Source organism: Quercus suber, unplaced genomic scaffold, assembly GCF_002906115.3.
Source record: "Quercus suber isolate HL8 unplaced genomic scaffold, Cork oak 2.0 scaffold_1018, whole genome shotgun sequence".
Taxonomy (NCBI): domain Eukaryota; kingdom Viridiplantae; phylum Streptophyta; class Magnoliopsida; order Fagales; family Fagaceae; genus Quercus; species Quercus suber.
In genome coordinates, this window is record NW_027070429.1 from 140,909 (window position 1) to 161,557 (window position 20,649).

At 31.9% G+C, this 20,649-nt stretch overlaps 1 protein-coding gene, 1 long non-coding RNA gene and 1 pseudogene across 2 annotated transcripts; 2 read left to right on the top strand and 1 right to left on the bottom strand.

Moving 5' to 3' along the window:
* The first annotated feature begins 3,196 nt into the window (after nucleotides 1–3,196).
* On the top strand, nucleotides 3,197–8,179 carry LOC111989648 (aspartyl protease family protein 1). The gene is made up of 10 exons (XM_024021441.2): nucleotides 3,197–3,674; nucleotides 3,780–3,921; nucleotides 4,960–5,195; nucleotides 5,961–6,185; nucleotides 6,311–6,446; nucleotides 6,539–6,612; nucleotides 6,698–6,797; nucleotides 6,881–6,938; nucleotides 7,689–7,760; nucleotides 7,866–8,179. The coding sequence occupies exons 1-10, from the start codon at nucleotides 3,340–3,342 to the stop codon at nucleotides 8,072–8,074; spliced, it is 1,587 nt and encodes a 528-aa protein (XP_023877209.1). The 5' UTR covers nucleotides 3,197–3,339; the 3' UTR covers nucleotides 8,075–8,179.
* Nucleotides 8,180–12,851: 4,672 nt separating this feature from the next.
* Nucleotides 12,852–15,196, top strand: LOC111989492 (aspartyl protease family protein 1-like; annotated as a pseudogene).
* Nucleotides 15,197–16,107: 911 nt separating this feature from the next.
* Nucleotides 16,108–19,630, bottom strand: LOC136065554 (uncharacterized). Its single transcript, XR_010627170.1, has 3 exons — nucleotides 19,089–19,630; nucleotides 18,818–18,962; nucleotides 16,108–16,282 (listed from the first exon to the last, which is right to left on the bottom strand). It is a non-coding gene; the product is annotated as an uncharacterized LOC136065554 (long non-coding RNA).
* Between the last annotated feature and the right edge of the window lie 1,019 nt (nucleotides 19,631–20,649).

Below are 20,649 nucleotides of genomic sequence, written 5' to 3' on the forward strand. Positions count from 1 at the left end.
GAGTCTAATTTTACTATACACGTGTACAATCTAATTATTTTTAATTTTGCTGTCATGTGTAGAAGCCAATGAGATGAAATTAATAACACATTAAACACTCATGCTTTGGGAATCAGTAGTACCAATTTAAATCTATTGGACCTGCTTCATGATAATACAACTATGAAGGATGTATAAAAACATGCACAAACCCATCTCTCTATAAAAAGAGATTGGAGAGAATTTCTTTTATCAACCATGGAACTTCAGAGGTTTTTTCTTCACACAAATCCCATCATGTTACAAAATAACCCATCGTAAAACTACAAAATGAGTACAACTTTGGGGTTTTTTTTTTTAATTTAAAATTTTTTAAGCTACGAAAATTTCAATCACCAATAGAGATTGAAGATTCAAAAGCGTGAATGGATCTTTTGGATAAACATTGTCACCAAGGTTCATCTTTCTGTGTAAAATATATATATTGCTAAGTTTTGTTAATGAAATTTTCTGGTTAATAATATGAATTTAGACTTAACTGAGCCTTTTAAATATAAATAAACTCATGATTAATAATATATTCATTCCTGTGCGGTAACACAGGGCTACATACTAGTCTATATATATAATAATAGGTGAAATAGAGAGAAAATTCAATTAGATTTTAATTGGATTCTCAATTTTGCGCCACTTGTCCTAACCAAAACTCAAAAAAAAAAATCTAATTAGATTATAAATTTGACTCCAATTCTATGTCATGTATCTTATCTAAATTTTCTAATTTTTGTGCCCAAATAAATGATGCATTAACATTTAACACGGAAGCTAAGAAAACCATAATGATAATGCTCATTAGCCTAAGTAAGAACATCTTACCTGCACACTTTTATGGAGATTATAAATTGGACTCCAATTTTGTATCATGTATCTTATCTAAATTTTCTAATTTTTGTACCCAAATAAATGATGCATTAACATTTAACACGAAAGCCAAGAAAACCACAATGATAGTACTTATTGGCCTAAGTAAGAACATCTCACCTGCACACTTTTATAGGTAATCTCAATAGAGTCTAGAGCTCTTCTAATCCCACAACCAGAACTAAGGAGTCCGACGAGAAAGACTATAAAAGTAAAATATCATCTCTTCCTAATTTCATATCGTCATCCTATATCTCCTCCTTTCTCAACCTCTACCAACTAGATCCACATACTACCCTCTCCTCCTCCTTACGAATTTCTCAGAGTAAGGCCGGGTTCAAACACAATGTTCAATCTCATTCTTCCTTACTTCACACTCTCTTACATTAACGCTTCATTGGCGCCTCCAAGAAGATTCCAAGCTCAATGATTAGTTTTTATTTTTTAATGTCCCTTTATATATTTTAAACAATAAAATGCAATATTCTCTTTTTTCTTCACTGTAGCATCACTTAAATAATAAAATGCAATATTCTCTTTTTTTTATTCATTGTTTTATCTAATGCTATCCTATGTATGATAAACAAAAAAGAAAAAAAGAAAAAAGACCAATAGCATTACTTAAATAATAAAATGCAATATATATTTTTCATTGTTTGATTTAATTCTCTCATCCGTGTGATAAACCCAAAAAAATAAAAAAATTGACCAATAGCATCATTACAATTAACCAGTCCCGTGCGGTAACACGGGGTTACATACTAGTATATATATATAGTCAAAACTGAAAGAAAATTCAATTAAATTTTAAATTGGAGTCTAATTTTACGCCACGTGTCTCATCTAATTTTTAAATTTATGTGTCAAATGAATTATTAGGTACAAAAATCAAAGAGTCTAAATTCAATCAAATTCTAAATTCAATTTTGTACCATCTATCTCATTTAATTTTTTAATTTTTATGGCAAGTAAATTATTTGGTATAAAAATTGAAGAGTCTAGATCCAATTAGATTCTAAATCATATCTAATTTTTGTAGCAAGTAAATTATTGATTTTTGTGATTGGTTTTAAATGTACCCGTACATATACATGAAGTTACACATTAATTTATTATAATAATTATGCAAGTTGAGATTTTTCCCATTTCACCCATTGAATTCGGAGTCCAAATCTTCTGTCCCACTTTTCTTGTTCCACTCTATACTCCACCAATAAATACTTGCCACGTGATCACCTAATTAATTAAATATTATCATTATTGACTTATTAATCCTATAGTTATTAATTAATAGTATCACGTGGCAAGTATTTATTGGTGGAGTATAGAATGGAGCAGGAAAAGTGGGAATTCGTGCCTCAGTTGGGTATTTAAAATTAGTTAAAAGTCGAGATTCAACTAGTCTTCGAGTAAACTAGGATTGTTAGTTCCCACAATCTAGCTTGCGAATTAATTTTCTGACTGACTTTAATAATTGCTTGACTAAGTTTCTAGATCTTCAACATCTTCAAGCAGCCCATTGTACTTTCACCTAAATTACATGCACAACAACCCTTGTTGACACTTATATAAGCACATGGAGAATTTGTCAATATAAGTTATATAACACTAACAACTTGTACCAAAACGTTTAGATTAATGACCAAGAATCTAACATTGACATTTTATATGTGATAGTGGAAAATAAGAATGACAATTTGAATATATCACACAGGTAGAACACATATATTGGCAAGACATTAAAACTATATTTTTATTTGTTGAATATTCTTAAGGTGTATACTGTGTAGGGCTTTGATAGTGCTTAATTATTAGATTTTTGATGTTGTGTTTGGATTGAGGCCATGATAAATGAAAACTCGATGCCAACTTTTCCAGGAAAAATGTAGGACATTATCTCATAAAATAAAATAAAAAAGCTTTAGTTTTTTTTTTTTTTTTTTTTTTTTTTTAGCTAAACGAGCTGTTAGTTGTAATAATACACACCCAGATAATATTTCTTGCTCATTACAAATATTAATTTTTTTTTTAGAGTCATTGATTACTCTTTAACAACTTCAACTTGAAACTTGAATGTTTTTCTTGGGGGCAGAAAAAATTGTGCGAACGTGAATAACTGAGTATTTTATTTGGCGAAGAAAAGAATAACCGAATATTTAATAAGACACCCGCGGTTTCGACCTCGCTTTCGCAACGACTTGACTTTCACCAACGCAAGCGTCGACCAAACCAAACACCGGGACCCAGCTCTCGATGGCTCTCTTTTCTCTCTCACTCAAAGACTTCCAATGCCATCTTCTTGGTTTTGTTCTGATAAGAACGCGTCAACTTTCTTTCCCTACATAAACTAAAACTCTTCATAGTGCTCGATCATTCATGCTTTAGCTTTATTAATAGACCAAGTCTGGTTTTTTCTCTGAAAAAACTTCAAGCTAAGCAATGGCTTTGGCTTGGACCAGTTCAGCTTCTTCATATTCATTGACTTCCGGATTATACATACTACTGGTATTGTTACTCCTGGGATTGAATTCCGGGATCTGTCACGGGTTGGGATCATTTGGATTCGACATCCACCACCGGTTCTCCGATCCGGTTAAGCAAATTCTGGGCTTAGAGGGGCTTCCAGAGAAAGGAAGCGTAGAGTACTATGTTGCTATGACTCACCGAGACAGCATAATCCGAGGCCGCCACCTCGCCGCCAGTAACAACCAGTCACCGGCACCGCTCACTTTCGCCAATGGAAACGACACCTTCTACCTCTACAGTTTGGGAAGGTATGATCCTTAAGAGTCACTCCTTTTTCCTTTTTCTTCCTGTTCCTTTTATATATACTAACTTTTTTTTTTTTTTGTTTCTTCTAAATGGTGTTGATATTTCAGTTTGTATTATGCTAATGTTTCTGTGGGGACACCAAGTGTATCATATATGGTAGCATTAGACACAGGCAGCGATTTGTTCTGGCTACCATGCGATTGCAACAACAAAACTTGCGTGCCCAGCTTAAAGACAACATCCGGACAGGTATGTTAATTATTATATATAACTTTAGATTTCTAATCTTAGAATTATATGTTTACTTCAAGTGATCCTATCTGGAATTATTTATTGTGTTATTATGATCTCTTTTTCTCCTACAAATTATATATGTATATATATTTGCATTACAAAGGAGGATGACAAGCAAAGAAGTTAAAACATATGTAAAGTTAAAAATAAATAAAATACATACATGACAAATAGAAAAGTCCAATATTTCTTCATATAAAAAGTCTAAGATGTCAAGAAATAGTAGTACAGTGGCATAACTTGCTCTCTTTAGTTAGGAGAATCAAATTAAGTTTAAAAATCTTCACTACCCTATTATACAATGAAATTTAAAAACTAAAATTAAAATTAATAAATAAATAAATAAATAAAAAGTCCAAGTTATTGGCTTTAAATGGAACGGTTTGTTGAGATTTTCAATATTGTGATTAGGCTTCTAGCTAAGTTCTAAGGTTTTTTTTTTTTTTTTTTTTTTTTTTTTTGAGAAAGAAGTTCTAAGGTATTGGCTTCTTTAAATCTGGTTAAATTGTTGGTAAAAATATAAGAAATTAGTCGTTTTATAATTAGAAAAGTCAATGATTGAGTCAGAAGAGGTTCTACTTGATCAGGCATGGAGATCACGAACTCTTTGAGAAGATTTAAGCCATATGCAGTCGTAAAAATCAAAAACCAATTACACAAACCTTTCTCTTCAACTTCTCTACTCGAAGATATAACAACCTAATTGTTTGACAAAGCCTAATTAATCATCATACCTCTACCTCTCCCATATATGTTCGGGAATTGACCCATTTCTTGCATCCAACACAATCAGTTATAAATTAAATTAGATTACTTCCTTATTATTATGAGCATAAGTTTTTTACTGAAATAATAACTTCCGACAAGAACTTTTCTAACCCATCAAACTCACACCTTTTCGAATTCAGTCAACCAAATTTTTACCAAAATCAAATTTTCATTTATTCATTTCAATATCAAAATGCAACAACAATTAATCTTTCTTTCAAGCAGGAAGTAAACTTGAACATCTACAGTCCTAATGCATCATCAACAAGCAAAAAGGTTTCCTGTGACAGCAGTAACTTATGCGATCCAAAACAGTGTCCTTCAACTAATAGTGATTGTGCATATACATATCCATATCTTGCAAACAACACGTCAACTTCTGGGATCTTGGTAGAGGATGTGTTGCACTTAATTACAGATGATGATCAATTAAAAGCTATTGACATTACAGTCACCCTTGGGTAGGTTATTTTTCATTGCTTTCCTAGCTACCAAAATCTTTGGAAGAAATATTGTTTCAAGTGAATATCATACTAACTGTATATCATAAACAATATCATTATAAAATTTAAAAATATTAAATATTAAATAATTGTAGTTAAAATGACAAAATTATATATGTAATAGGCATATAGTTGATATTTCGTTAAATATAGATCATTTGGATGATAAAATTGGAGTTCAGTATGGCTCTTTTCCTCTTCAAATAGGTGTAATCATTTGTGATGGTGTGTTTTATTGCCTCAAGCATACGGAAACACCCTAAGGGATGTAGGTGTTATAATTCTAGTATCTCACATGAATTAAATATAAGCTTAGCCATGTGTTTATAAGTTCTTGAGCACCCTCCTCTTGTATGCTAATTTTCAAGAGTGAATTCTATCCATGAGTTCCTAACAGTAGATTATGCTTGGGATTATCATGATATCAAACACTTATAGGGGACTAATTATATTACTAGAAAAAATTAATGTCTTTAGTACAGTCATAATTTTTTTTTTTTTTTTAAAAACCATAATTTGTGGGCTAGCATTACTTTTTCATTGATAATTTGATAATTCCGGGTGAGGGGGATTTGATTCATCGAAGTTTCTTCTTATTAATACCCCATGGTCAAATTATTTCAGCAAATTTTCATTAATTTGTATTCAGCAAAAAAATAAAAAATAATAAAATCATTCATTTGTGTCTAACCCTTGTGATCTAAACCTTTCATTCTGTTTCAGATGTGGTAAAAATGAGACTGGTATTTTGCTAAAGGGATCTGCACCAAATGGTCTACTTGGGCTTGGTCTTGATAATATATCTGTTCCTAGCACCATAGCAAGAAAAGGGCAAGGTCCAAATTCTTTTTCCATGTGTTTTGGATATGATGGGATTGGGAGAATAAATTTTGCAGATAATGGCACCTCAGAACAAAAAGAAACATCGTTCACTGCTAAGCCCTCATCGTAAGTTGTCACTTCTTAACATTGTAAATGTCAATGGCAAAATTATTTAGTTTAACGAGAAGACTATCTTTGACTTGAACCTCATGCTGCTCGCACTAATATTTCCCTTGTAAACTTGTTACCAGTCCATCTTATAACATTAGCATCACTCAAATAAATGTCGGGGTGAATGTTTCTAAAATGGAGTTCAATGCAATCTTTGACTCCGGTACATCATTTACACACCTAACGGACCCAGCTTATACATTTATTTCTAAAATTGTAAGTAACTTGAATGGCAGCTTTTAGTTTTATATATCATTGGAACTTCATCCTATGGCAAATGAATGTATGTGATTTATGTTACTTTGCAGTTCAATTCCAAGATCACAGAAAAACGACATTCATCCAATTCCCAATTGCCCTTTGAATATTGTTATGACTTGAGGTATTTGGGCAAAACTTATTCTTATTTAGTATTGGTTTTTCTCCTTTCAACTCTGAACCACTAATTAGTTGCACTTTATTTGTAGTGCAAATCAAACCGGATATATGATACCTATAATAAACCTGACAATGAAAGGTGGAGAACAGTTTTATCTCACTAATCCAACAGAACTGTTCCCTACAAAGGTGTGTTGTCGCACTTATTAGTGCCTAATTTAAGATCTTATTCTTGCCTATGTTATGCTGAAAATTGATGTTGTGGTCTGCAGGGTGGATATTTCTATTGTCTAGCTCTTCTCAAAAGTACAAATATAAACGTCATAGGACGTAAGTATTTATAAATGACTATCCTTATTATTTGTTATTTTGAAATTTTACCTTTATGCATTCATTCATTTATAAGGAGACTATCAAGTACTGAGAAAACATTTAAAATTTGAATGCTCTATATAACCTTACTTTATTTGCAACTTTATTGATTATGAATTATGAAGTTGATAAAAAGCAATAAAGTATTTGAAATTTATTTTTCTTTTTTAGGAGAACAATATTACATAATTTCTAGATTGATGAATGTGATTTCTTGGGTGGGTAAATTGCAAATTTTTGGTGAATAGGTCAGACCTACAAATTTCAATCATCTTGTGTCCAATTAAAATTAAAATTTCTAAATCATTACTATATTAACCCTTCTTGTTAAGTGATCTCATCCTTGTTGAACCAACATTTCCACAATATGGTTAAAATACATTATGCCAAGAATATATCCTATTAGCTGTCTCTAACTTAAAATTTTAAAGTTTATATAGTAAGACTATGAATGGGAGGTTTAAACAATGGTTGGCTCCACTCTTTTAAATCAGACTTTAACATATGCTTTAGAAACTGCAAAGATATATGGTTTTCATTTAATCATTGCATCATAGAACAAGCCAATATTGTCATTTGTCAACTTCTATTTTGGGAACACCACACCTGAACTTTCATGGTCCCTTATATCAAGTAGCCATTATGTCTCCTCACATGTTTAAATTGAGAAATTTCCACTTACGATATGGTTTTATTTATTTCATCCAGAAAACTTCATGACTGGTTATCGCATAGTTTTCAACCGCGATAAGATGGTCATAGGTTGGAAGCCATCTAACTGTGAGTCAGTTCAACTTTTTCTTTAGATTGAATTTCAATATGCAAGTCAATTTTTTCTTCTATTATTGAATTCTTTATGACCAAAAAGAGACTTGGTGCCCACAGGTTACAATGATTCAAATTCAAACACTTCACCTATCAACCCATCACACTCTCCTGCCGCTTCACCTAGCAGTCTATCACTCTCTCCTGCTGCCTCTCCTGCTCTTTCTATCAATCCAAAAGCCACAGCACCATCTAGTCATTCGCCCAAGTTGAAGGCTTTTACTTGCGCAATCATGATGCTTTTTGTTTCATTCTTTGCCATTGTTTGATTATTTTTATTATTTGGCGAGACTTTCACGACCATTGTATCATTATTTGAATTGAATTTAAAAGTTAACTCAAAATAAATTGGAACCATCGATAGCTTGCTAATTTTCTTGGCGTTTGAGTCCGCTTGGACTAAATGTTTAAAAAATTTATAGTTTCAAGAATCATTTTTGCGTATAAATTTTTGAGTCTGCCAAATATATAGTATTGTTTAGTTTTGTTAATTGAATGTGTTTTTACATCAACTTATTTACTTTTTATTAATTACTTTTTGTTAAAAGTATGCTAAAACATACTTGTCCCATAAAAAAATTGGAGAAAAAAAAAGTAGATTTTAAATTGCACATAAGAATTAAAAATAAAAAATAAACTAGAGGCAAACATTTCCAGATCCAGCCCAAACAATAAGTTTGGCCCAAAACCACATTGACATTGTGAACCCACTTCATCTCTCTAAATTTTCAACCACTCTAGCGTAGGTTCTGGCTTCGATTCTTTGGTGTAATAATAATAATAATAATAATATATTCCAATTATACTCCACATAATTCTATGCAAAGTTATACGTATACCACTTTATTTTTTTTATCAAAAATAATATTTTGATGAACCAAGCATCAAATACATTATCTTCTTATACTTTTCATTTTTGCAAAAGATTAAAGTGACTGAAGATTAGTAACCACCTAATAATAAGATATTTAAATTTCAAGTTTTTCAACTTTAAAAATTATATATAAAACATAAGTTTGTGTATGAGATAGTAAATATATAATATTTGATTTACACGAAATTTGGCATGGGTCAAAATTTCAAAATGTTAATCATTTAAATTAAAAGTTATGGATTAGTATAAGATCCGAATGGGTTGCATCAAGTGTACCTTGTGTTAGGGTTTTTTTTTTTTTTTTTTTTTTTTTACACCTAATTTTATTTGAGTGCCACCTATTTATTTTTAGATACCACTAATTAGCTATTGGGTTTTCCCAAATATTTTTTGCTCTATTATTATGTTAATAACAAATGTTTCATATCTCATTGCTTAAATTGGGTTATGATATAAATTATTACAAAAAAAAACCCAAAAACTCATATTTTATCCAATTTTATTAGCATCATCTTGCTAAGCCCAAAACTGGTCCTATGAACTCAATACACACATCTTATTCTATTTAAAGCCCAAGAATACTTATGCTTGGCAATATTTGAAAAGTCATGACTCAAATTCATGGCAAAATAATTTTATCAATGAAATTCAAATCCATAATCAAAGCTCACAATTTGAAACCATGATAATTTATTTATCTAAAACCTAATTCACATTGGCAATATCAAAGCCCAATTCTCATTGGCAATATCAAAAGCCCAACTTACGTTGGCACTATTAAAAACCCAAGCTAACTACTTGGCACTATTTATCAAAAGCCCAATGCAATATCAAAGCCCAATTCTCATTGGCAACATCAAAAGCCCAACTTACATTGGCACTATTAAAAGCTCAAGCTAACTACTTGGCACTATTTATCGAAAGCCCAAGGATATCAATACTTGGCAAAATACTATATCACCTAAGAGTCCAATAATGAACAATACTTTAGATTCTCAAACTTATTACTATAATATTACAAACTCATGGAATTTATGAATTATCTACTCTCAAAACTTATGGCAATCATCTTATAAAAGCCCGTGGAAAGATATGATTATTAGACCTATGACATTTATTTATTTCATATTATAAACTCATATTCACTATCTATCTTACATCACAACATTCATAATATTTATTACCAAAACTCATGGTAATTATTCATCCTATATGTCCATTATGATTATCTATAGAGAAACGCATGAGAACATCACATTATTCCATTATGGTGGTTATTACCATATTTATTTAAAACCTATGGTAAATATTAATCTCAAAAAAAATGTTGGAGGTCATTACTTAAAAAGCCCCAAAGAAAATATCATTTACAAGGAAATCCATAGCAAAAATTATGAGAAACTATACAAGTTGTTATTTAAATCCCATGGAAATTAATACCCAAAATCTATCATAAATATTTATTAAAACTCATGGATTCATTTTATTTCTACTAACAACTAAAGCCCATGAGAAGTAAAAAACAAATGGCAAAGCATGTCTTTAATGCCCATTTTGTAGGCCTAAGAATCTCACAGAGTAGGGAACAAGCCTAAGCAAAGAAAGGGCCATGTGGGACAACTAAAAGTGCTGAAATTGAGCAAAGTTCTAGCCCAAAAAGGTCCAAGCAAGAGGCTTGAAAGTGGGCAACCAGCCCTTGTTCATCCCTAACCAAAGAAACAACTAGAGAACCCTACAAGAGAACCAAGCCTTTAAGAATAAACTAGGGGCTATCCCATCAGTTTTCTACCGCCCTCTGCCTGACGTGAATAGTGCTTAAGGGCTTTCATATCAGCTAAAGTCAAAAGGATGATGGGATTCCATCATCTTCCTCAAGACTGTACCTCTAGCAGAAGGAGAGCTAAAACTAAAATATCCAAACTTCAACAAATTGATGCTATAAATGTTAAAAATGTTCAAAACGTGATTCATGTGCCAAAGCTCATAAATCCTAAAGAGGAAAAATTGGGAACATGTGGTTTAGAGGGAAAAAATTGGATCTCTAGCGAAACCCTCTGAAATTGGCTTAAAGTTTGACACCTGGCTTGAGGTGTTGAATCCTACTTCCTAAGGTCCAAATCTAAATTGCAACACTAAGATTCTTCCTTAATACTTGCCTTAATTCCATTGGCTGAACACAATCTCAGCAATCTTAGCATTTAATGCAAGATTACCCCAAATACTACCCATGTGTGACATCACCAAAAGAAGCAAAACAGCCCCAAAAGCAAGTCTCTCATTTTTAGGCCAAATCCAGGTTATTAATTCAACTATCAAGGCTCCCCTAAATCAGATCTACGTTTTTTGGATTCTTGTTAATTAATACTTCTCTAAACTCCATTATAAAAGCATAAGCATCTTAGCCCACAAACTCATAGCAACTCCCTCTGAAACTTTCTAATTGATTGGCCATTTTGCTTGCAATTCAACTCTCTTTAAGCTCACTACTCATCTCCTTCAGCCCACACTCATCTAACCTCATATATTCTTTTCTCTCCTTTAAACAATCATAATTTATAAATGTCTCCCAATTAGTCACAAGCAACTACCCCTCTGAAACTCTTGATTTATTTGCCATTTTACTTGTGGTTTAGCTCCCTTTAAGCTCACCACTCATTCCCCTTTAGCCTGCTACTCACTAAAGCCTTAACCTCAATGTTAATCCCATCCCACTCACTCAAAACAGCCCACATTACCTCATTCATGCCTTATGCACACATACTCATCAAAATCATAATTTAATACTTGGTACACTGAGCTGGGATCTCTCTCTCCCTTCATTCCATCCTATTTTTCCTCTTTTATTTGTAATTATGAAGCCTTTAATCCTTATTTAGTATTATTATGATGAAGGTCATAATGTTTTGGAAACTATGAAAATTTTCCCTTATGTTGACTTAATAAGGAAAAAAATATGATTTTCACCATGTAAACACACTTCTTAACCTAAAATTACCCTATCGCTGGAGATAATACCATACCACTAGAGGACTGATTTGAACTATCGGACCAGGACCATTAATGTACTAATTAAATATTTTAACATGCTTTTCATTGGGCTTTTGTTGCTGTTTTGTCATATGCAACCTTTGTTGCTTGCTTGGATAGGATTTGTTATCGCACCGAAAGCCTTTGGGTACCATCTCAAGAGCCCATAGTCAAGTTTCGGCTTAACTTCCCAACATCTTAGATAGATGCAAAATTTTCCCCTCGACACCTTGACTTAAGTCAAAGCCAATATAACTCTCTATCATTGCATAAATTTTTATATTATATCAATATTTTGAGAATTCAACCTTTAGATTATATATTCTCTTTGTTCTTCACATGTATGCCAAATGCCGTGTTAAGCAAATGATATTTACTATTTGATTCATTAACTTATGTTTTGCATAAAAATTTAAAGTTAAAAATTCTTCAAATATAATTTAAATATTTTATGATGAGATAGTTATTAATCTCTAATCATTTTGATATTTTGTAAGTTTGAAGAATATAATAAAGTAATGTAATCCAACAGTTGATTAAAATACTTATTCAATAAAAAAATCATGAAATCCGCCACTATAGAAGACCTAATACAGCACTTTTAGGAATTGCCACAATAGGTAGTTTAACCCCAGTGTTTTCCAAACTGCCGCTATAGGTACTCTACTGTAGCACTTTAAGAAACTGCCACAATATATTAAACAATTGTTAGTTAAAATGATAAAATTATGGAATAGCTAATATTTCTGTAAATATCAATCATGTGGATAATAAATTTAGAGTTTGGTATGCCGCTTTTCCGCTTCAAATAAGTGAAATGTAATCTTTGGTGAGGGTTATCAAAGTGTTTTATTGCCTCAGGATTACTGAAACACCTTAAGGGAGGTAAGTTATGTGTAGGACTATCATGATATCAAACACTTTTAGAGGGCTGGGGATATTACTAAAAAAAATTAATGTCTTTAGTATGGTCACTAAAAAAATCATCCAGCATTACTTTTTCTTTGATAATTTGATAATTAGGGGTGAGGGGATCTAATCATTGAAGTTGCTTCTTGTTAATACCTCCTGGTCAGATTATTTCGGCAAATTTTCATTAATTTGTGTGTAACCCTTGTTATCTAAACCTTTCATTTTGTTTCAATTGTGGTAAAAATGAGACTGGTATTTTTCTGAATGGATTTGCACCAAACGGTCTACTTGGGCTTGATCTTGGTAATATATCTGTTCCTAGCACCAAAGCAAGAAAAGGGCTAGGTCCAAATTCTTTTTCCATGTGTTTTGGATCTGATGGGATTGGAAGAATAAATTTTGGAGATAATGGCACCTCGGAACAAAAAGAAACATCATTCACTGTTGAGCCCTCACTGTAAGTTGTCACTTCTTAACATTGTAAATGTCAATGGCAAAATTATTTAGTTTAACAAGAAGACTACCTTTGACTAGAACCTCATGCTGCTCGCACTAATTTTTTCCATGTAAACTTGTTACCAATCCAACTTATAACATTAGCATCACTCAAATAAATGTTGGAGTGAATGTTTCTAAGATGGAGTTCAGTGCAATCTTTGACTCTAGTACATCGTTTACACAACTAAGGGACCCAGTTTATACATTTTTTCTAAAATTGTAAGTAATTTCATTGATAGCTTTTAGTTTTATATATCGTTGGAACTTCATCTCATGGCAAATGAATTTATGTGATTTATGTTACTTTGCAGTTCAATTTCCAAGTCACAGAAAAGCGACATTCATCCAATTCCCAAATTCCTTTTGAATATTGTTATGACTTGAGGTATTTGGGGAAAACCTATTCTTATTTTGTACTGCTTTTCTCTTTTCAACTCTGAACCACTAATTAGCTCCACTTTAATTGTAGTGCAAATCAAACCTCATATATGATCCCTACAATGAATCTGGCAATGAAAGGTGGAGAACAATATTATCTCACTAGTCCAACAGAAGTGTTCTCTACAAAGGTCTGTTGTCGCACTTATTAGTGCTTTAAGATCTTATTCTTGTCTATGTTATGCTGAAAATTGATGTTGTGGTCTCCAGGGTTGATATGTCTATTGTCTCGTTCTTCTCAAAAGTACAAATATAAACATCATAGGACGTAAGTATATATTTATCAATGACTATCCTTATTATAAACCAGTTCGTATCTTCATTTTGAAATTTTACATTTGTGCATTCATTCCTTTATAAGGAGACTATCAGACTCTGAGAAAACAATTAAAGTTTGGATGCTTTACTTAACCTTACTTTATTTGCAACTTTATTGATTATGAATTATGAAGTTGATAAAAAGCAATAAAATATTTGAATTTTATTTTTCATTTTTGAGAGAACAATATTACATAATTTCTAGATTGATGAATGTGATTTCTTGGGGTGGGTAAATCGCAACTTTTGGTGAATAGGTCAGATCTACATATTTCAATCATCTTGTGTCCCAATTAATTAATATTAAAATTTCTAAATCATTACTATATTAACCCTTTAATTAAGTGATCTCATCCTTGTTAAACCAAAATTTCCACATTATGGCTAAAAACCATTATGCCAAGAATCCTATCAGCTGTCTCTACTTAAAAATTATAAAGTTTATGTAGTAAGACATTATCAATGGGAGATTTAAACAACAGGAAGCTAATCATGGTTGGCTCCACTCTATGTTTTAAATCAGAGTTTAGCATGTGCAAAAGAAACCGCAAACATGGTTTTCATATAATCATTGCGTCATAGAACAAGCCAATATTATCAACTTCTATTTTGAGAAAACCAACACCTGGACCTTCATGGCCCCTTATGTCATTTAGCTATGTGTCCTAACTCCTAACATGTATAAGTATCCGTTTGGAACAAACTGAAAATTTCACTTATTTGCAATTTCAGCTTATTTTTGCTATTATTAATGGGTTCTATAGTACTTTTTGATACTATTCATGAATCCTACTGTACTATTCAGTTAACTTTTACATTTATTTACAATACTTTTAGTAAAAAAATTTCAGTTTCAGATAAATAAATTGTTCCTAAACCAACACTAAATTGAGAAATTTCTACTTACAATATAGTTTTATTTATTTCATCCAGAAAACTTCATGACTGGTTATCACATAGTTTTCAATCACGATAAGATGATCTTAGTTTGGAAGCCATCTAACTGTGAGTTAATTCAACTTTTTCTTTATATTTAATTTCAATATGCGAGTCAAGTTTTTCTTCTCCTATATTGAATTCTTTATGACCATAAAGAGACATGGTGCCCACAGGTTACAATGATTCAAATTCAAACACTTCACCTATCATCCCATCACACTCTCCTACTGCTTCACCTAGCAGTCCATCACTCTCTCCTGCAGCCTCTCCTGCTCTTGCCGTCAATCCAAAAGCCAAAGCTCCATCTAGTCATTCACCCAAGTTGAAGGCGTTTACTTGCACAATTATCATGATGATTTTTGTTTCATTCTTAGCTATTGTTTGATTATCTTTTTATTTGGCGAGACTTTCTCGACCCTTGTATCAATATTTGTATTGAATTTAAAAGTATTGGAACCATCGATAGCTTGCTAATTTTCTAGGCGTTTGAGTCTGTTTGGACTAAATGTTTGAAAATTTTACAGTTTCAACAATCTTTTTTACGTATAAATTTTTTAGTGTGTCAAATACGTTGGCCGAAATGCAATTTACTCAACGCCACAGCTCCTTCCAAAATTTTGCATACGCATAAACCTGCCCATATTATCATTAAAATTTTCTTATTGCTAGCCAAATCAACTAAGTAACTTGTATAGACTTTTTCACCCCTCTTTCTAACTTAATTTATCACAACCTCCTAAAAGGTCTAGACTTTGGAGGGTGAGTGAGAAAAAAAATTCTTATGCAAGTTGAGATTGGGCCATTTCACCTGGTGAATTCTTGCCTTATTGGATATTTAAAAGTAGGTAAAAGTTGAGATTCAATTAGTCGATTAAAGAGCTTGCATTCATGGGAATTTTTAAACTTTTTTACATTAATTAACTCTATTTTCGACAAAGAGACTTTTATTGAATTAAGTCAGTTCGGAGCATAAAACACCTTGATACTTACAAATCATTATACTTACTTGAGGAGGAAAAGAGCCTATACGAAACTCCAAATTTATCACCCAAATGATCTAATATATTCCGAAATATCAACTGTACCATAAATTTTTGTCATTTTTAACTGACAATTATTTAATATCCAGTTTTTTTTTTAAAATTGATATTGGATATGATATAAATCAATATGATTTCACTTGAAAGAATATTTCTTCCAAAGATTTTGGTAGCTAGGAAAGCAACGAAAAATAACCTACCAAAAGTAACTAGAGCATCAACGGCTTTTGATTGATCATCATCTGTAATTAAGTGCAAAACATCCTACCAAAATCCAGAAGTTGAAGTGTCATTTGAAACATAGGCATAACTATAAGCACAATCACTATTGGCTGAGAGACACTGATTTGAACTGCACAAGTATTGCTACCACAAGGAACCCTTTTGCTTGTTGATGATGCATTAGGACTGTAGATGTTAAGGTTTACTACCTGCTTGATAAGAGGATAAGTAAGTGTTGTTGCATTTTGATATTAAAATGAGTAAATGGAATTTTGATTTTGATTGATTGAATTAGAAAAAAAAGTGCGACTTTCATGTGTTAATAAGTTTGATTGGGAAGTTATTGTTTCGGTAAAAACTTATTCCCACAATAATAAAGAAAGATTTGAATTAATTTATAATTGACGATGTTATAGGACTTTAAATAAGTGTTTGATGCAAGAAATGGGTCAATTCCACATATGTGCGTCTAAAGAGGAGGAGGGCGCCTTCTAAATTTACCGCCCTAATGGACTACGAAGGGGAGCAATAGCTTAATACGCCAGTTCGGGAAATAACCCTTGGGGTTGGGCACCTATTTTAGTACAAAAAGGGCAATCTATTTATATCCTAGCAAAACTTGTTTCAAAGCCCTTTTTTACCATTAGCAAAATCTTGTTTCATTGCTTATCATAAGGAATTCAACGCAGGGGGTGGGGGGTGGGTCCAAGGTATTAGGTTGTTATATATCTGGAAGGGAGAAGTTAACATACATAATTTTTTGTGTGCAAATTGCATTTTTTATTTATTATTTTTTTAACATTGATAGTTTGAGATTAGGAGATTTGACTCTAGAGTCTAAAATGTCTCTATTAAGAATATTAGAAAGTGTCATTAATTAAATTACAAGATTCTCGACTAATTGCATAGGGTTTAAATCTCTTCATTAGAGACTATTTTGTCTCAATTCCATTTACTCTTCTAATTTTAAAACTAATGTTTTTACTTTTACAACAATTTTGAGGAGATTCAATAAAGCTAATTACTTAGAAGCCTAATGACAATATTGGAGATCCAACAAACTCTTCTATTTAAAGGTTAAAGGTAGTTTGTTTCAATAAATGCAAAGGGACACGTGCTAACTATTTAAGAGAATTCACATCAGTTTTGTAAAAAAAAAAAAAAATACTACATTTTGCTTAAACAACTCTTAAAATCTTTCACATCAATCTATATATATTGTGTAAAATCATCCATGGCTATAATAACTATGTAAATTTATATTGGTGCTATTCATTTTGCATTTAATTTTTTACTTTGTTTTTATGTATTTCAAAGATAAAGGAAGATAGTAGATGATAATTATTACATGTGAAGAGAGAAACAATTAAAAAAAGAAAAAAAATTGATATTTTAATGAAACAATGTTTAGAATAGATAATAGATAATCTAATATGAGTATTTTTGGAAAGTGGTTATGTGAAATAAAAAAAAGTAGGTTCTTATATTAAACAAACCAAATAAGAGGTACTTGCAATATGATAGAAAATTATCAGTATTATCTCTTGAATTGTGGATCATGATGTTGTTGTTATTATTATTATTATTATTATTATTCCATTGTAAAGAAAATTGGGAAATTTTTTATTGAGGAAATATGACATTGAAGAGGCAAGTACAAGAAGTTTATACGTAGCTAATCATTTGTATCGCTTTCAAATGGTGGATGGCATATCCATTTATGTACCAAACTCGTTTTCTAAATGATTGTGGCAGGTATTAAGATTGGGAACAACATCACTATGGCTGATAATATTTACAAACTACCATTATATAAAGAGAATTCCGATCTCATCATAAACAAAGAAGATATTCTTAAAGTTATTGATCAACGCATTTGCGTAGAGGAAAAGTTCGAGGTCAATATAGACTCTAATGATATAATAGCGATATGAACATCTAAGTATCTAACCTAAGTTTGAAAATTATAACTTGCCTAAAGGTAGTTTTCCTACACATGCTTAATTGAAACCAAAACAATTAAAATTACAAAATTTTCCTGCTAATCAAATAAGAATCTCCTCCAATCAAGCATATGATTGGTTAAATTCTGCTATATATGATGCCATTATTTTCACCTATATTAACTAATTTGATTTTGGATTGTAGATCCATTTTGGTGCAATCATGAAGGTAACGTTTAGACATATTTTTCAAGAAGCTATTGATGTGTGGATGGTTTGGCACGTACATAGGTCAGCTCAAATATATAATTGTTTATGACAATTCTCTCTACTCTCTCTCTCTCTTCGTGGAATGACTAAAAGACTCTCATATATATATATATATATAATATATTAAATATAGTTAAGTTAGTTATCAAATCTATTTATTTATTTTTAATTATAAACTGATTTAGTAATTTTAAATATATGAAATTTTTGTTAGTAAAATAGTGAACAAGTGACGTGATCCATCATAAATATTACATAATTTTCCCGTTTATATAGGGACACGTTGAATTTTTCTAATTCTAGTGTTTGTATTTAAGTCTATTTGAATTCTTTACCTACTTTTTATCTTCTTTCCTTGTCATCCCCTTTCATGCAAATTAAAAAAAAAAAAAAATTATAGAAGAAAAAGAGATCACTATCACACAATAAATAATTCTAGATAGGAGTTGAAGTAAATATTAAATTAAAAGATGAAAGTTCATAACGATACCAAGCAAATAAAGTAAAAAAAAAAAAAAAATTATTACGTACCTGTCCAGATGATGTCTGTAAGCCGGTTACGCAAGTATTGCTATTCAAACAATCGCATGGTAGCCAGAACAAATCACTGCCTGTGTCCAATGCTACCAAATATGACAAACTCGGTGTCCCCACAGAAACATTAGCGTAATACAAACTGAGATATCAAAAACCATTTTTTTAAAATGTCAGTTTCCAGAAAATTAGGAACAGGTAGCTAGAACTCAAAAAAATTATTAAAATAAAAATAAAAATTATAAGGATCATATATATATATATATACCTTCCGAAATTGTTGAGGAGATGGTCTCGTTTCCATTGGCGAAAGTGAGCGGCGCCGGTGGCGACTGGTTGTTACTGGCGCGGAGGTGGCGGCCCCGGATTATGTGGTCTCGGTGAGCCATAGCAACATAGTACTCTACGCTCCCTTTCTCTGGAGCCCATCAAAACCCAGAATTTGCTTAACCGGATCCGAGGACCGGTGGTGGATGTCGAACCCAATTGATCCAACCCGTAACAGCTCCAGGAACTCAATCCCAGAAGCAACAATACCAATAGTAGTATGTGTGATCCGGAAGTCAATGAATATGAACAGTAGTACTAGAGGTGCAAGCACAAGCCATTGCTTAGTTAGCTTTTTTTTTAAGACTTGGGGTCTCGTAAACTTGAAGCATGAAAATGAAGATTTTTGGTTTTATGTAGGGAGAGGAAGTTGAAACGTTTCGTCAGAAGATGGGGGATGTAGATAGTCGTTGAGAAAGATAGAGAGATAGAGAGATATCTATCGACGCCACGCCAGTAGGTGAAAGTCAAATGATCGTTGCGAGAGTGAGGCCTAAACCGCGGGTGTTTTATTTATATATATTCAGCGGTCAATGTGTGTGTTTTATTGGTAGGATGAAGTGTGAGTCACCACGCGGATTTGGTTTTGGGCGTCGGATTTGGAAATGCTTACCTCGCCCAACAAATACTCAATTAACACAAACCGAACAATACTTTTATTCACACACTCAAAAAAATTGTACATAAAAATGTTTGTTGAAACTATAGATTTTTCAAACATTTAGTCCAAAAACCCAAATGCCAAGAAAATTTGCAAACTATTTGAGGGTATAATTTCTTTTGATTTTACTTTAAATTCAATACAAATAATAATACAAGGGTTGACAAAGTCTCGCTAATTAAATAAGAATAGTATCAAACATGGTAAAGAATGAAACAAAAAGTATCATGAGTGCGTAAGTAAAAGCCTTCAACTTGGATGAATGACTAGATGATGCTATGGCTTCTGGGTGAATGACAAGAGCAGGAGAAGCAGCAAGAGTGTGTGATGGACTGCTAGGTGAAGTAGCAGGAGAGTGTAATGGGCTGATTGGTGGAGTGTTTGAATTCGAATCATGTAATGAGCTGCTTGAAGATGTTGAAGACCTAGAAACATGCTCAAGCAATTATTAAAGTCAGTCAGAAACTTAATTCGCGAGATAGAGGCCAAAATGGCAAAATACCCTTTTTGTTGAAATTTTCTAACAAAATACCCTTTGTTTGAAAATTATTTAAGGATATGTCCCCTGTTTTGAAACTTGATTTTTTTAAAAATCGAATTTCTATGAAGAACTCAATTTGGCTAAAATCGAGTTGCTTGAAAAAACTTAAATGGATCGAGTTCCATGCAGGTTTTTTTAATTGCCTATAACTCGATTTTTGCCAATCGAGTTTAAAACATAGGTAAATCCCTAAATAGTTTTAGATAAGGGTTTTATTGGAAAGTTTCGGCGAAAGGGATATATCCCATTTTGGCCCGAGATAGATTATGGGAACCAAAAATCCTAGTTTACTCGAAAACT